This window comes from Prionailurus viverrinus, chromosome D4 (assembly GCF_022837055.1).
Source record: "Prionailurus viverrinus isolate Anna chromosome D4, UM_Priviv_1.0, whole genome shotgun sequence".
NCBI classification, from domain to species: domain Eukaryota; kingdom Metazoa; phylum Chordata; class Mammalia; order Carnivora; family Felidae; genus Prionailurus; species Prionailurus viverrinus.
Genome location: NC_062573.1, coordinates 75,412,988 through 75,431,337, shown reverse-complemented (window position 1 = coordinate 75,431,337; position 18,350 = coordinate 75,412,988). Strand labels below are relative to the sequence as shown.

Genomic DNA, 18,350 nt, shown 5'->3' with positions numbered 1-18,350 from the left:
TTTTATAACAGGTGCCAACATTTTTTTCCTTATCTCGGTTAGCTCCAGACTTGCTTTTCCCAGCTGGATCTAGCATTTTCTTCCCCCGTTCTCCCTGAGTAGGCTGAGACAGGAATTATTTCAACATATGAAGCATCTCATTCCCACCATCTGGTTGGGCTTAGAGTTAATCCAGTCTCCCAGACCCAGGACCCATCACAGTGTCGTAGGTGTTAAACACCAGAGTCATGTAGCTTCGCAAATATTCCCCCAGGATGCTGCCAGAGGGCAGTGACAACTCCCCATGCCCCCTAGTTGAGTTAGGGCACTTCCCTTCCAAGCCTTTTCCACCCACAACCTCCCCATCCACCACCATGTTTGGCCTAGCATCTAGAAGGTAGGAATCAGCTCTCCTTTTAGGCTGTAAATCCTTGAATGGCCAACAGGTGATTCCATCCACTCCTAGGGATCCCGGCTCAGTGCCCAACCCCAAACTAAGAGCTCCCTCTCCTCTGCCTTACACACGCCCAATCTCCTCCCTGGGCTAGGGTCCACCCATCTGGCTCCGGGACTGGAAAGGTCCTGACACTCATGGTTGTACCCTTCAAAGGATTTCTGCTTGGCCCATTCACCAACAGCACACTGCTCACTTGATGTCTGATTGGAAACCTGGCTCCGGTGGTTGCCTTGGTTACAGCTGCAGTTGCCTTAGCTCAGACCTCAAGCATCTCCACAGCCTGGTCAGTGGCCCAGCCCCTGCTCCCTCAAGACTCCTCAGCCTCGCGCCAGGTCTCGCTCACTCTGTCTCCAAGCCAGCTCTGAGCTGTCTCTGCCTACTTTCGGGCTGGCTCCTGCTAAAATAAAGCTGCTGTGCAAGTGTAGCAGCCTACAGACCACGCTGCACCCCAGATCTCTCTAGCACTGCAGGGGCTGATGATTAAAAGGCTGCTGATGAGCTTTTAGAGGTCTGGGGCTGATACTGAGTCTATCTCCATGAACTTCATGGGGCAGGGGAAAGGATGAGACATGCTACCAGTGACTTCTCCTTCCACCTGATTAGAGCATCTTCAAAGCCTTTCATTTCTAAAAAGTGCAAATGTCATAAAGCAAGTAATAAACTAAATCTTACATCATGATGCTTTTTGGTACCTTGTTCAAGGGGACTGTCTTCCTTCCTTCCCTCCTTCCTTCCTTCCTTCCCTCCTTCCTTCCTTCCTTCCCTTCTTCCTTCCTTTCCTCCTTCCTTCCTTCCCTTCTTCCTTCCTTCCCTCCTTCCTTCCTTCCCTCCTTCCTTCCTTCCCTTCTTCCTTCCCTCCTTCCTTCCTTCCCTTCTTCCTTCCTTCCTTCCTTCCTTCCTTCCTTCCTTCCTTCCTTCCCTTCTTCCTTCCTTCCTTCCCTCCTTCCTTCCTTCCTTCCCTCCTTCCTTTTTTCTTTCTTTCTTTCTTTCTTTCTTTCTTTCTTTCTTTCTTTCTTTCTTTCTTCCTCCCTCTCTGGTCAACTGATGTTCAAGGGCTTCCAACTGCCTGTGATTCCTCCCTATACTTCAAATAGGTCATTAATGTTCAACTGTGATGGCCACTCAGCCCATATGCTCTGAAACAAGCCTTAAGCAAAGGCTTTCCATCCACCCCAGATTCTGGTGAGCTCATTTGGGGTCACAAACAGGCCCTCTGGCCCTGTCTTCAGGAATTAGATACTATCTCATAGCAGAAGCAACATTCTGGGTGAAAAAGATTTAGGCTTTCAGTTATGCTTTTGAGATTTTCTTTTTATCAGACCTTCTCAGGACCCCAGACAAATCCATTTCTAGGACTAGGTATTTAACAAGGGAATATAATCGCATTCTCAGAAAAATCTTTTCTGCGTGACTCAGTGTCACCATGGAGTGAACTGATCCGTGCTTACTTTTAAGTTTTAATACCACCTCTTGCCTCTCATGCCCACCTAATAAATGGGTTATGATTCTCTTGTGGTTGCCCAGGGGGATATTCCTTGGGATATATTCCTGATGAGCGATTTCACTGACCTGCTGTTCTCTTTGTGCGTGGCTTTTGGGAGCACTACACCATTTTCTGAACTAGACGGGCATCTGTAGATTGTGCCTTTTCATCTACTTTTTCATTACCAGGTGGCAGAGGGGTAACTAACCAATATGGGGTCTCCCCTTGTCTCAAATCTGCATGGGAGGGGGGGCTGGTGTCAGAGGATCCTTGTCTGTGTGAACATCATACTCATTTTTCAAAGACTTTATTTTCATGGCTTAAAGATACTCCCGGATGCTCACAGAGCCAGGCCTAGCAATGTGTGGGCAGGCCCACCTGTCACAGAGCATTGAGAATGCCCTTTATTTCCTGATCTCCTCTCTGGCTCATCAGGATGCCTTCCTTGCACACTTGGCAGGGTGTGTCTCCTGAGATACCATTGGGATCCAATTATACAGGAATATTTTATTCCTAATCTTCTTTTTTTGTTTGTTTGTAATGTGGTTTTGGTCACTGACTTTTTTAATTTAGTGTTTTTAAAACTTTATTTTAGTAACATTTTAAACTGAGATAAAATTTGTAAGAATTGGGGTGCCTGGGTGGCTCAGTTACATGTCCGACTTTGGCTCAGGCCATGATCTCACAGTTTGTGCGTTCGAGCCCCACGTGGGGATCTGAGCTGACAGCTCGGAGCCTAGAGCCTGCTTCGGATTCTGTGTCTCCCTCTCTCTCTGCCCCTCCCCCACTCACACTCTGTCTCTCTCAAAAATAAACATTAAAAAATTTTTTTTTAATTTTCAAGAATACTATAAAGAACTCTCATGTACTCTTCACCCAGATCTACAAATTAACATTTTGCCACATTTGCTTTATTGACCATGTAAGAGTAAGTTGTAAACATTATGCCCCTTACCCTAAATACTTCAGTGTGTAGTTTCTAAAACCCAGCACATTTTCCAGCATGATATCAGATAATTATAAAGTTGAGGACATTTGGGGTCACCTGGGTGGTTCAGTCAGTTAAGCCTCTGGCTCTTGACTTCAGCTCAGGTCATGGTCTCATGGTTCATGGGTTCAAGCCCCAAGTGTAAAGCCTGCTTGGGATTCTGTCTCCTCCCCTGCTTTCTCTGCCCCTTCCCTGCTTGTTCTCTCTCTCTCAAAAATAAATAAACATTAATAACAAGTTCAGGAAATTTGGCACTGATACAGTATTATCAACTAACCTATGATCCACATACTAATTTCACCACTTGTCCCAATGCTGTCTTTTTTTTTTCTTGATGTTTGTTTATTTTTGAGGGGAGGGAGGGAGGGAGAGACAGAGAGAGAGAGAGAGAGAGAGAGAGAGAGAGAGAATGAGTGGGGGAGGGGCAGGGAGGGAGGGGGACAGAGGATCCAAAACGGGCTCTGTGCTGACAGCAGCAAGCCCAATGCAAGGCTCAAACCCACGAACCACGAGATCATGACCTGAGCCGAAGTTGGACACTTAACCAACTGAGCCACCCAGGCACCTCCCATTTTTATTTATATGCTATGTGTTTTCCTGGACCAAGATTGAATCTCGGCACCCTTGTAGTATTTGGTTGTCATACGTCTTTCATCCCCTTTAATCTGGGCTAAACTCTCTTGCTTTGGGAATTCAGGAATTGAGAGTATAGTGAGTGTTTGTCCATAAACAGCTCCCTGTTTCATTAGGTCACTGCTCCCAGAATTCAAATGTTTCTCTAGAGGTAATTTCCCATTTATGCAAAACAGTGCCCTCTTTCTCTGGCCCTAAAAGTTTAGACCAGTATTATGTCAGCCTGCAGAACAGGATCACAGTTGGCTATGTTGAATGTGTCCCAAACTGTGGCAGTCACATCCCTTCTGGACTCGGATGATCTGAACAGTGAAATTTACAATCACTTGTTGCTGTACCAAGTTATTCACAAAAAAAGCAGAAATCTTTTATGTCTCATTCCCTCCAGGCAATCTGAAATGAGGTGGTATTTATAGACCAGGGTAAATGATACCAGAATTCAGCAAAAGCCAAAATAATAGCAGTATGGGTGATGAAATTGGTGTGACTTTTTGAACCTCGTGATTTATACTGAGTGATGATTTTCTTCAAGCAGATCAGCTCCTGTGACTAATATCAATTATCAACAGACAGCAGCTGTGCTGGTGACACAGATTGGTCAACAAAGGAAAATCATTTCTGGAAAATATAATTTCTAAAATACCTGTCTTAGAGAAAAATTAAGAATTCCTTAAAATCTTTATCTTTTTCTTTCTCTTTAATTTTCTATGAATGAATTTTGAATTGTGAAGAACAATGTGAATAATTGTTCCCAGTCTTTACATTATGAAAGGAAATGTCCTTTGAAGTGTGGTACTTCTTTATTTTTTATAGAGAGTGTGAACAGAGCTCCTTCTCTCCATCCCTTTAGGGAGGAAAAGAACAATTTTCCTGCCATGCTGAGATGTTAGCTTGATGCTAACCTGCCAGCATGCCATTAGGGTAAAAATCTTTTTGTGTGTTTTATGTGTTCCGTCTCCCCTGGCACGAATATGTATGTATTTGTCAACCCGTTGATGTAGTCCCTTGAGACCCTTGAGTCTGGCTCTTTAACTTTGGTTCTCCTTTGTTCAGAACTTCCTTTCAGTGCCATGGAAGCCAGCTGCGATTTCGAGGAAGATCTCTGCAACTTTTATCAAGACAAAGAAGGTCCAGGCTGGACCCGGGTGAAAGTAAAACCAAACATGTATCGGGCCGGAGACCACACATCAGGCATTGGTAAATTGGGGGTCTGTGGCCACCGGGAGCCGGGGGTGGGAGTGCTCCAGCTGCCAATCTTACTCCACACCCATCAAGATGGCAACTTAAACAAAAAAGGGCAGCTGTGAAAAAACAAATGCGATGGGCAATCTCGTGTTTGGCCTCTTTTTAAAACTTAGAATTCGATTTGCCAGTTGCTTAAATAGTCAAACCTTTGGACATTATCTTGCTCTTCCCCTCAGGTGGAGAAGTACTTTTGTCTTTTTTTTTAAGTGTATTTATTTATTTTGAGTAAAAGAAAGGGACAGAGAGAGTGGGAGCAGGAGCAGGGTAAAGGCAGAGACAAGTAGAGACAGAGAATCTCAAGCAGACTCCTTGCTGTTGGCACAGAACCCGATGGAGGGCTCCGTCCCACAAACCGAGAAATCATGACCTGAGCTGAAATCAAAAGTTAGAGGCTTAACTGAACTGAGTCACTCAGGCGCCCCTATGGAGAAGTACCTTTAAAAAGCTATTTAAAAAAAAAAAAAAAAAACCTATTAGATTACAACTATATGAAACATCCAGAATAGGCAGATTCATAGAGACAGAAAGCAGATTAGTGGTGTCCAGGGGGTGGGGATGGGGGATGGGAAGTTCCTGTTTAATGGGTATAGAGTTTCCTTCTGGGTGATGAAAACGTACTGGAATTAAGCAGTGGTGGTGGTTGCCCAGCATTCGTGAATGTACTAAATGCCGCAGAACTGTAGCTTTTAAAATGGTTAAAATGATAAATTTCCTGTTATGTGTAATTTACTCAACAAACAGATATTGTAGGGCAAGAGAAGCTACAAAAGCTGTTGGGAAAATGTCAGGGGCGGGGCACTTGATGGCTCGGTCTACAAGGAACTATTGGAAACCAGTTTGAGCTCCCCTGTGTAAGGAACCTACCTAATCACTTTGATGGCATCCCCTGTGAAGCCCACTCCCGTAGAGATGGGTGCAAAGAGCTTGTTTTCAAGGGTTGGTGTCTAATTCATTTATTCAATGCCTCTTTATACACTAGGCCCTGGGGTATGTTAATACACTGATGAAACTTAACATTTCAGGGGCGCCTGGGTGGCTCAGTCGGTTAAGTGTCCGACTTCAGCTCAGTTCACGATCTCGCCGTCCATGAGTTCGAGCCCCGCGTCAGGCTCTGGGCTGATAGCTCAGAGCCTGGAGCCTGCTTCCGATTCTGTGTCTCCCTCTCTCTCTGCCCCTCCCCCGTTCATGCTCTGTCTCTCTCGGTCTCAAAAATAAATAAACGTTAAAAAAAAAAATTAAAAAAAAAAAAAAACATTTCAGAGCACCTTACTTGCACAGGGCCCGGGAAGGGCTTTGAAACGGGACCTCACAATTTTATACTTGTCATCGTGTATTCTTTTCTAACAGTCATTTCAACGGGCAAGAGAAATGTTAGACAAATATATACACAAATAAACGTATAAGGTACGTGCTATGGAAGAAATGAAAAGTGGGCTGAGAGAGATTAAGGGAGAGAGCCTACTTTTGATAGGAGATCCTGGGAAGGCTTTTCTGAGGAGAGAGGGTATTAGCCAGGAGAGGGGGAGGAATCCAGGCAGAGGGAACAGCATCTGTGAAGTCCTGAGCATGGGAAGAACGGGACACCCCGAGTAGTTGGAAAGTTAGTGTGGCTGCACTGAGGGCGGGAGAGTGGAAGAAAATGAAGTTAGGAGGTAGACCATGGCATGGCAGGCCAGAGTAAGCATTTGGGGATTTTTTTTTATAAAGTAAATGAGAAACCAGTCAAAGATTTTAGGGAAGAGAAGAGTAGAATTAAAAAAAAATTTTTTTCAACGTTTATTTATTTTTGGGACAGAGAGAGACAGAGCATGAACAGGGGAGGGGCAGAGAGAGAGGGAGACACAGAATTGGAAACAGGCTCCAGGCTCTGAGCCATCAGCCCAGAGCCTGACGCGGGGCTTGAACTCCCGGACCGCGAGATTGTGACCTGGCTGAAGTCAGACGCTTAACCGACTGCGCCACCTGAGAAGAGTAGAATTAAATTCATGTTTCAAGAATGTTGCTGTGACTGTGCATGGCCACCCCTACTAATCTGCCCCGGTGGCCCAGTGAAGTACCACAGACTGTGTGACCTGAACAGCAGAACGGTGTTTCCTCACAGTTCTGGAGGTGGAAAGTCCTAGACACAGATGTTGTCAGGGTTGGTTTCTGGCGAGACCTTACTTCCTGCCTTGTAGATAGATGGCGCCTTCTCATTGTGTCCTCGCATGGCCTTTGCTCCACATGTATACGTGAAGAGAGAAAGAGAGGTCTCCGGGCACCTGGGTGGCTCAGTCGGTTAAGCCTCCAACTTCAGCTCAGGTCATGATCTCGCAGTCTGGGGGTTCGAGCCCCACATCTGTGCTGACAGCTCGGAGCCTGGAGCCTGCTTCCAATTCTGTGTCTCCCTCTCTCTCTGCCCCTCCCCCATTTGCACTTTGTCTCTCTCTGTTTCTCAAAAATAAATAAACATTACAAAAAAGAGAAAGAGACAGGTCTCTGGTGTCTCTTCCTCTCAGGAGGACACCATTTCTATATGATTAAGACTTCACCCTCATAACCTCATTTAATTACCTCCTTAAGGGCCCAATCTTCAAATAAAGTTGCATTGGGAATTAGGTTTTCAGTCAGTGGATTTTAGGGGGACACGACTCAGTCCATACCACCACGCACAGGAAATAACCCAAGAACCTTTTGCCACATGAATTAAATAATTGGGTGAAACTAAACTAAATGAACACTGAGGCAATCAAAAGAGCTGACACGTTATTCCAGTGGCAGAGCTGTGGCTTACCCTGTGCCTGGCAAAATGGATCTCGAGGCCATGAGCAGATACGCCAGCCCAGTGAACCCGCCTGTCTTCTCGCATCTGAAGTGGTGCCGTTGGCCATTGGGATGTTCTTCATGGCTTGGTTCTTTAGTATGAGGTTACTCCTCCACGTACACTCAGGATACCTACAGAGAGCTCCTCATCTCCGTGGTGGCTTGGCCTTCATGGGCTTTGGAGTCCTCTTCCTGCTGCCCTGGGTTGGTGTCTGTGTGCGTTCCCAAGGGTTCCAACCAGGAGGCTTCACTGAATCCCTGGTTTTGTAAATTAATTTTTTTTTTTACTTTTTCTGGGGGTGTCCCACCTGCTGCTCCCAATAAAGGCAGATGTGTGACTATCAAAAAAAGGGGGAAAAAATTGATGGGGGAGGAACAGAAGAAGGAAAGAAAGAAAAGTAGAGTATTATTTTTTTCATTTCTACCCAGGTTTTCTAGAATGCATGGATCTGTTTTAAGTTTACCCTGGGGGTCTGAAGCTGGGTGAGAGGGGAGGTTCTTGACCTTATGTTTCTTTTTGTTATTTAGAAGAAAGAATTATTCTTCTTTGGACCCTTTTAATGCACAGATTAGGTACTTGAGAGATATTTTCTGGTTGAATGGCAGGCTGCAACAATATAGATTTGGGGGACAACAGAATTCAGTCCATAACACTACTCATGTGAAAGCATCCAAATTCCAAGGACTGCCAGGCCAGCCTGTAATCTCTGTATCTCCACTGGTCGCTGCAGAGATAAGAAGGAAAAATCTGCTCTGGGCCTCCCATTCACTAGGACCTGGTATGCCCTCTGTATCACCTGGTTGCCCCAGGAAGCTGGAGTCCCAAGATGATTATATCCCTTTTGCTTCATGAAAAGCACAAATCCTCACCGATGCCTGGAACCTGAGCATATCCAGGTGGACATCTACACTGGTTTATGAAGTTTACTTAGAACTGGAGAAGTGTTATTTGTAATAGAGTCACATGGATATATTCTGTCACTTTTAAGCCACAGATTTAACAAAACATATTCTATCATTTAAAGCCTATGGAGGGGCGCCTGGGAGGCTCAGTTGGTTAAGCAGCCGATTTTGGCTCCAGTCATGATCTCACGGCTTATGGGTTCAAGCCCCGCATCAGGCTCTGTGCTGACGGGTACTGGAGTCCGGAGCCTGGAGTCTGCTTCAGATTCTGTGTCTCCCTCTCTCTCTGCCCCTCGCCCACTCACACTCTCTGTTTCTCTCTCTCAAAAAAAAATAAACATTGAAAAAAAAATTTTTTAAGCTTATGGAAATTGTCTCTGTTGGCAAATTCCACTACTTTCAGCCAGATTTTTCTATTTGATAATCTGGGCTAGATTATGTAAGTTTTTCATTGCTGATTTCCTGAATGTTCTGTCCGGTTTGCAGGGTATTACTTGCTGGCCAACACAAAGTTTACATCTCAGCCTGGCTACATTGGAAGGCTCTACGGTCCGTCCCTGCCGGGAAATTTGCAGTATTGTCTACGTTTTTATTATGCCATCTATGGGTTTTTAAAAATGAGTGACACCCTAGCAGTTTACATCTTTGAAGAGAACCACGTAGTTCAAGAGAAAATTTGGTCTGTGCTGGAGTCTCCAAGGGGTGTCTGGATGCAAGCTGAAATCACCTTCAAGAAGCCTATGCCAACCAAGGTACAGTAGAGCCAGCAAAACCCTTTGCTCCCCTTCCGTGTCTGGGCTGGGTTAGTGAATTTCTGTTTATTTTCACCTGGCCGACGTGTTATTTTTCTTCTGTTCAAAGTGAAAGCCCCACCACTACACTGTATCCGAGCCATGCACGAATGATATTACATACAAGTTCTTTTCAGTTTTCTGTCTCAGAATCATGGCCACCTAGAGGATTCACTTGTTTATTTCTTAGATTCCCTGAGACTAGACCGAAGGCGGGGAATATATAAACAGTCCAGGTTCAACAGCTAAACTTTAATTTGAAACCAGAATTCTCTCTCTCTCTCTTTTACACACACACACACAGACACACACACACACACACACACACAAATACACATGTGTGCCTGTGGGAATACTAATTGCTTTATTTTTTTTAACTTTTTGTTAATGTTTATTCATTTTTTGAGAGACAGAGTGTGAGTTGGGGAGGGGCAGAGAGAGAGGGGGACACAGAATCTGAAGCAGGCTTCAGACTCTGAGCCATCAGCACAGAGCCAAACGCAGGGCTCAAACTCACAAACCATGAGATCATGACCTGGGCCGAAGTCGGACTTTCAATCGACTGAGGCACCCAGGTGCCCCTCTAAAGCTTTATCTTAACACAGAGTAGGGAAGCTCAGCAAAAAAATGAGAGCCAACCCAGACAGAGAGGATTCACTTGTAAGGGTACCATCAGCGGCTGATTTTGATAGTGATGAGAATACAAAGAGAGCTTTACTGCAAGAGGAATATAAAAGAAAACTATAGTCTCCCAAGCTGAACAACTCCTAAACTTAAGGAAGCTTTACAGAGGCAATAAATTCTGTCAGCTACAACCCAGACATGAAACCAGTATGGGCAAATCCGGTTTTTTTTCAGCCCCTCATTCAACCAGAAAATATCTCACTAATCCACATTCTGAGAAAGATGGGCTAAAGATGGGTCAGAAAGGTCCCTTCCTTCAAGCAAATGACTCACACAAGGGGAGCTCAGAAAAAATTGTTCAGTGAATGGATCAGTCAGTTGATCACATTTACTAACTAGGAATTAATCCAAAGTCCAGCTTCCCTCAGGAAAGATCCAAACCTGGAAGAACAGTGAAACCTTCTTCACGAACATTAATGGCTCAAGATTGTCTTAGTTGTAACCATCCAGACGGAATCATGACTTGATCCATCCATAACTTTCTGCTATGGAAATTTGGTATGCCATCCCCATCATAATGATTTCTGGTTACTTTTAGTCCATTGGAATACCCACCAGGGCATGATTAAATTTTCTCAATGATTAATCCAAGATCTTTGAAAATCTTTACAAAGTTCTTTTCCATTGCTAGGCAAGACGAAATTGTGCTTATAATGACAGGGCCGCCTCCATGACTTACTTCTAGAAGGGGTTGAGCCAATTTATACCTCTAGAAGAATGTAAGCATAAAGGTTTACCACAGCCTCCTGACTGCAGCTTCTCTTATTTTTATGCTGATTAAATAGGTAGTGTCATTATAGGTATCCCTATCCCCTTCTTAACTCCATCAGACTTTGTTCCCCTGACAAAACAGATATTTGGCTCACCTCCTGGGTTATTACCCAGGGAAAGCTAGTTGATGATTCTGGTGCCACATTCCTACTCCGTCCTAGTCTAGACTCATACTCTAAGCTGACTCCTAGCCAATTCCTAACATTTCCTGAGGGAGCCTATCTTTCCATACATGTCATTGACTTTGCTCTTTGATCTGTTTCTCTAGGAGGTATCCAAGCCTGTCTGCCTCTTAGGGATCCCAAAGGCTTAAACTGTTTCCCATGATTAATTATGTAACTCTGGCAAGTAGTTATGGTAACATACACACATGAGCAGACACGTACCAGATTCACATAATCAAGGATGCGCCAGAAAGTAATGAAATTTTTGTTATACTCCATACTCTGTTTTGCTAATGTTTTTTAAAAAGGGGGGATATAATAAGCGTTTTATTCATTAATTCGGCTTTCATTCATTTATTCATTTATTTGTTCCTTTATTCAACCAACATTTATTAGGTATGTGCTCAGTGCAGGGGATATAAAGATGAACGAGGCTTACATCCTGCCTTTGAGGAGGTGGTGACAAATGATAAAAGATTAAGATACAGATATGTAAGCAACTAATAACAGTACAATCTCACTGTCTCATGCAAGGGAGAAAAATAGTCATTTTACCGATTGGACATAGAAAAGATAATGACAGGAGAGGCCCAGCTGAGCTGGTGTGTGTGGGGGGGGACTAGGTTCAGGCCATCTGGATGCTAATTCCTACCCCCACCCACCCCACTTCACCCTGTCCCCCTATATCCTCTACTCACACACACATGGGGTGTTTAGGAACCTGCCTGCTCCTTCAGGGTGAGTCCCTGCTGGTCCCTGACACCCATGGAACAGGAGCAGGCCCCCCAGCCAATAAGGATGCGCTGGGCAACTCGCCCTTTTCCTCTTTGGCTGACTTCCAGCCCCTCCCAGCAGCCTCCCTGTCCCTTCCTGACCACAGAAAGAAAACTGAATGTGGATCCAGTGGGGGCAGGGAAGTTCTTACCGTCGTAGAAGACAAGTCATGGATAAAGCCTCAAAACCCATGAAGGGATGATACAACTGAACACTAGAAAACGCTGGACACGTGTCTGAAGGTGGCCGCAAGTTTTTAGCAGGTCGCAGCTCCTCAGAGAGTGAGAGAGAGCCATCTGACGGCCACCACAGGGGCATGCATTAAGTAAGGCAGGAAACTACAGTTGACATCCACAGGTGGAAGTAAGATACAGACTGTTTCAGAGAGGGGATCGCATGAAAAGTCAGTTGCCCTCACTCCTCCCTCCCCCTGAATTCAAACTCCAATTCAGCATCTTTTTCTGGTGGTTTTCTTCCTGATTCGGGGACATTTTCCTCTTTAGTTTTAAATGTTGTATTTCCACCTCTGTTTCTCGATTCACAAACTTGAATAGCATTCCCTGCTACGAAAGATAAGGACTTTAGTTCTTCTTTTCTCTCTCTTACAGTTTTTAGTTCTATTTTTTTAAATGTTTATCTTTGAGAGAGACAGAGACAGAGAGAACGAGTGGGGGAGGGGTAGAGAGACAGCGAGACAGAGGATCTGAAGCAGGCCCCACACTGCCAGCAGAGCCCGACGCAGGGCTCAAACTCGAGAACCTCGAGATCATGACCTGCGCCGAAGTCAGATGCTCAACTGGAACACAGCACTGCCTCCCGCCCTGGGCGGCTGCACACCTGGTCTCCTCTGCCTAGACTCTTCTTAAGTCGCTCATGGCTTGAAACCTCACTTCCACAGAGAACGCTTCTCTGGCCCCACTCCCCAGAATCGGCATCTTAAGCCTCTTGTTCATCCTCTTGGAGACAGTGTAACACAGCGATGAGGAGCAGAGACACGGGAGTCTCTCTGGTTTCGGATCATCATGCTACCCTTTGTGGGCTTTGCGATCTTAGGACTTTTCATAATAGAGATGTAATTGACATGTGGCTTTATATTAGTTTCAGGTGTACAGTCTAATGATTCAATATTGGCTTATACTGTGAAATGATCACCACAATGAGTCTAACCTGTGGCAACCACACAGGTACAGATTTGTTCTTGTGATGAGAGCTTTTAAGATCTAGTCGCTCAGCAACTTTTAAATATGCAACACAGTATTGTTGACTGTAGTCACCATGCTGCACATTACATCCCCGTGATTTGTTTCTCTTACAACTGGAAGTTTGTACCTTTTGACCCCCTTCATTATTTCACCCACCCTCTATCCCTGACCTCTGGCAACCACTGATTTGTTCTCCATATCTATAAGCTTGGATTTCTTTTCTTATTTAGATTCCGCATATAGGTGAGATCACATAACATTTGCTTGTCTCTTATTTCTCTGAGCATAATGCCCTCAAGGTCTGTGTTGTTACCTATGGCAAGGTTTCGTTCTTTTTCATGGATGAATGGCAGTCTCTGACTCTTCTTTTAATTAAAAAAATTTTTTTAATGTTTATTCATTTTTAAGAAACAGAGAGAGACAGAGTGTGAGCAGGGACAGAGAGAGACAGAGAGAGAGGGAGATACAGAATCCAAAGAAGGCTCCAGGCTCTGAGCTGTCAGCACAGAGCCAGACATGGGGCCCAAACTCACAAACCACGAGATCGTGACCGAAACCGAAGCCGGACGCTTAACCAACTGAGCCACTCAGGCGACCCTTTTTTAAATTTTTTAAATGTTTATTTATTTTTGAGAGAGAGTGTGAGTGAGTTGGGAAGGGGCAGAGAGAGAGGAAGACAGAGGATCTGAAGTAGGCTTTGTGCTGAGAGCTGAGAGCCCAATGGGGGGCTTGAACTCAGAAACCGTGAGATCATGACCTGAGCAGAAATCAAGAGTCGGATGCTTAACCAACAGACCCACCAGGGTCCCCGACATTCTCTTACTTTTTTCAGTCTGTTTCTTCCTTACTTTTGTCAGGTAGAACCCAAAACCTAGCAGCTATTTGGATCACAATTGTTCGCTAATTGTCTGTGGGATGACTTCCGGGTTCTGAACTTTTTGAACAGTGCTTGTTGACCCTCTGGGAAGCTTTTAAAATGCCCATGGTCCATCTCCCCATAAAAACATAACCTTCCCGAGGGCAGGGACTTTCTCAGTCTCGTTCATTTCTGTATCTGCAGCCTCTAACACTGTGCCAGATGCAAAGTAGGTCATCGGGAGCATTTTGTTCAATGGATTTAGTTCGCTATCTATGTGGTCAGTGGCTACATGGGTAAATAATGAAAATAACAATGAAAAATGAAAAATAAAAGAATGAATGAGTGGACTCTCCAAGGCCGGTAAGTGGCAGAGCAGGGTTTCACGCATGTCTGTCTAGCTCTGAAGCCTGCGCTTTGGCACAGGTAGATGGCTCGGCGTTTCTATCCAGTGTCGGGGAAGGCTTGTTCTCGGGCAGCTGCAGAAAGTGAGGCTCCCCAATGTGCCTTGGGGCATAGGTACCTCCTGTTACTTTATTTCGTTCTTACCACACTCCTGCAAGGGAAGTGAGCTGTTTGCTTTCAGTGTCCTTGCCGTCCTAGAGTGCAGAGTGCACCCGACCCAAGGTCACGTTCTGCTAGAAGTGAATACCTAAGCTCAGGGCTTATTGTACCATTGTTGGCAAGAACCTTCTCTGCCTCTGCTTCATGTCCTCATGGAGTGTGAGGTCAAGTGTGAGAAGTCGGGCCCAACTCAAAGAGAGTGAATGGCTGTGATTTCCTACTTGTTCCTGAGCTTGAAGCCTTATATTTGCGTTTTGACTACACCTGGCTTCCTCCTGGTCCCAATTCTCCTGGGTGGAAATGTTTGGTAGGTATGTTTGAGTATCTATGCTGCATATTCAAAATAATAACAACAATAACCCCTTACATTTGCACCGATAGTATAACCTGCTTTCATGAATGAGTCGTGGGAGCCCAGAGCTGAGCTGAATGAGAGGCAGCGTGGGCTCAGAGAAGTCAACACTTTTAGCCTCTCCCTGCATGTTTCTTTTCTTACTCCTAATACCTGTACGTTACCTCATCTGCGCCTTCCCGTTGGCTTTCCGCTCTGGATGCTTCCATACCTTTCTTTCCCCTAGTAGTTCTTACCCAGCCTATTTTAAGGACAGCGAGCTTGTTTGGTTAATAACCCCCTGCTCTTTCTGTAGATAGCCTAATGTTTGAGAGAAACTGTAACGTAGAGCTCGGTTGAAGGAATGGTAGCTATGGCAACAATTTCCCTGAGGCCATTCTAGCAAAGTAGCTGTATGGACAGGTTCTGAGCAGTGCTGTCACAGCTGCCCGCAGGAACAGGAACTTTCGTAGAACCTCTGGCAAGTTCTACACTGTAGAATCCTGCTGAACCTCGTGTAAGGTGGTGTTTTAACATAGAACCCTTGTCTCATGCAGCCCCTGTTAGCATCAGATGACTATCGTGATGTTTAACGCATTATATTGAAGTTGTCCACTTACCTGCTTATCTGCATTAATCAGACCATAAGCTTCTGGAGAACAGAGAGCCTTGTCTTATTTATTTTTAAATTTCTAATGTGAACACAATTTCTGTAAGACCGTGAGCACTCAACAAATAGTTGGAAAGGGGAACTGAGCTGTCAGTGAATGCGGGCTGACAGCAAGGAAGAACACAGAAGCCCAAGGAAGAAGAAAGATGAAGTGCTTCTGCCTTTGGATCACAGAAACCATAATCACTAGTAGGCGGGCACCTGAACAAGTTGTCCTGTGAGGATTAGGAGTTGGAGCACTTACAGGCAAGAGTACCCTCCTGGAGCAGATATAAGGCCACACGGCGGCACGTATATGCAACGTCTGCCTTGGGGCTTTTTGTGATGATATTTGTTAAAACCAAAAGCTGTAACTCTCCCCTTGGAAACAACTTCCCACCCTTACATCGGATCATTTCCCTATTCCCAATGACTGATAGGAGGTTTTAACCAGGCGTCTCGATTTTCTAGATGCCTTCCCTGCCCCCCAGTGCAGCTTCTCCAGTTTCTGTTCTGTGTTCCTGGTCAGTGATGCTCACTTCCACCCCCAGTCCTGGCTTCTCCCACCTCTGTCCTCTCAATTTCTGGGAATGCTCGGCATCTACTTTCATCTTCTGCCCCCTATATAATCTTCCCCCTATATATTCCCCCTTCCCCCTATGTGCTGGGGTTCTCAGCACAGCTGGAGAAAATAAGACTCATCTCCAATGTCCCCTCCATGCTTCTGGGAAAGCCTTCCATTCCTCTCCTCTCTCGTTGAATTCCTTTCTCTTTCCTCGCCCCCAGATGTTCGGATTCGTCTTCACTTGCAGCTTCCCAACTGGATTCTTCCCACCTCAGTCTTAGAACATGACCTCACAGATTCATGTCCCAAAAGGACGAAGGCTTTCAACACCAACCCCTTCAATTCTGTTTCTTTCTGAATCCTCACCTGCTTCTCTTGGTCACCTGGTGCATATGACAGAGGAAGTATTGTCCTTGCTCTTAGTCAAAACCAGCCCGTCCATCTATCCATCCTGCCTCCTCTGGGACTTTATTTCCTAAATTATTCCTCTCTCAAAAATCTTCAATATCCATGAGTCCTTTATACACTGCCAACGTATGTCGGCCACACAGATGAACAACCAACCTTCCTTTTACCTTTTACCCATTAAAAAATTCTTCTAAAGTTTATTTATTATTGAGAGACAGAGAGAGACAGAGCATGAGCATGAGAAGGGCAGAGAGGGCGAGACACAAAATCTGAAGCAGGCTCCAGGCTCTGAGCCATCAGCACAGAGCCCGACGTGGGGTTCGAACTCACAAACCACAAGATCGTGACCTGAGCCAAAGTTGGACGCTCAACCGACTGAGCCACCCAGCCACCCCTTACCTTTTACCCATTTAAATTGCCACCCAATCGCATGTTTTGTCTTCAGACTTCTTGGAAAATGCATCTTCGATTACTATCTATGCTCTGGTGCAGTTTCTTGTTCCTTAAATGCTCACCTCCTGACCCCCGCCTCCCTCCCACAAAGGGTTCATCAACAACAAGTGTCTCCCACTGATCATGCTGCAAGAATCATCATTGCTGAGATCACTCTTTTCTCAAAGTCCATCTCAAGTACTCCTTCCTCTCTGAATCTTTAATAAATCATAACTTGTGTCTTGTTACAATGAGATTTGTGGCCTAGGAAGACTTGGCTTCAAGTTCTGACTCTGGAGTTAATGATGTAAATCAGAATAGCCTATAACTCTGTAAGTAATAAGGGCATGTTTTAGGGTGACCACTATGTGTCTTCTACCACATGCTATATCTTTAGTCATCTTAGTGTCAGCAACTGTCTTTTCATGTTGTGTAGCACAGTTCTTGTGGATAGCTCTCTCTAGCTCCTTATTTCCTCTTAAAATAATCTTCTTTTAGCAAAAAAAAAAAAAAAAAAAAAAAAAAAAATTGAAATTTAAGTCTGTGATTTGGATTCCTGCTCTTAAAGTCTTTCTTTTAACTTTGCCTTTTAATGATGAAAATGTCATTAGATGTAGAATATCTAGGATTCTGGGGTGCCTGGGGGGCTAAGTCAGTTAAGCATCTGACTCTTGATTTCAGCTCAGGTCATGATCTCACGGTTCATGGGTTCAGACCCCGCATCTGGCTCTGCATCAACAGCACAGAGCCTGCTTGGGATACTCAGTCTCTCTCCTTCTCTCTGACCCTCCCCTACTCTCTCTCTTTCTCAAAATAAATAAATAAGCTTTAAAAAATATATCTAGGGCTCTGAAAGGTTTTGTTGTTGTTGTTCTTTTGGTTTTTTTACTGTTTATTTTTTATTTTTGAGACAGAGACAGAGCATGAACAGGGGAGGGGCAGAGAGAGAGGGAGACACAGAATCTGAAACAGGCTCCAGCATGGAGCTGTCAGCATAGAGCCTGACGTGGGGCTGAAACCCACAGACTGTGAGATCATGACCTGAGCCGAAGTCAGACACTTAACCGACTGAGCCACCCAGGCTCCCCAAAGGGTTCTGAAAGTTTTAAGGTCACTACTTAGAAGTTCATCCAAATAGAAAAGCAAGTCTAGTAAGTTTCTGATTTACTAGAGAGATTTATAAATCGGTGGCCATTAAATAACAAGGCACCCTGCTATAAAGGGATTCAGGAACCAGAAAACGAATGTGTAGACAAGATGCATGAGAGGAGATAGATTTCCTATCACATTTCATGATGTCCAGAAACATTGAGAAATGGCTGCACCAGAATGTTAATATCTTGGCATAATTAAAGCAGGGCCGCTGAGTGCAAAGTAGAAATAGCAAGATCGTTAACTCCTGACAAGATAATCAACACATTATAGAACAGATTAGGGTCGTTCTATACACAGAGCAAGGAAATTTATACTGTCAAGTGGAACAGGTTTTAATGTGGAATTGAATAGGGGGGCTAAGTATGGAACAGGAGCCTCCTCTTGAGTCTTTCAAGCTAAGCTCAGTGTCAAGTGTCAGTCCAGGAATTCTAAATTACTTGAAATATGACCAACACAAGGTTGAGCTACTCTGGCTTTCCCTCTCTTTCCTTGTAGGTGTTTGTTGAAGGCTTCT

The 18,350-nt window shown here is 44.7% G+C and overlaps 1 protein-coding gene and 1 pseudogene across 4 annotated transcripts in view; both read left to right on the top strand.

Moving 5' to 3' along the window:
* Window positions 1-18,350, top strand: part of MAMDC2 (MAM domain containing 2) — a 301,858-nt gene that overhangs the window by 238,822 nt on the left and 44,686 nt on the right. For all 4 annotated transcript variants that reach the window (XM_047831030.1, XM_047831029.1, XM_047831031.1 and 1 more), the window contains 2 exons: window positions 4,594-4,737; window positions 8,977-9,242. In XM_047831030.1, coding sequence (XP_047686986.1) covers window positions 4,594-4,737; window positions 8,977-9,242 — 410 coding nt within the window. The remainder of the gene's footprint in view (window positions 1-4,593; window positions 4,738-8,976; window positions 9,243-18,350) is intronic.
* LOC125150446 (transmembrane protein 258-like) lies at window positions 7,574-7,857 on the top strand (annotated as a pseudogene).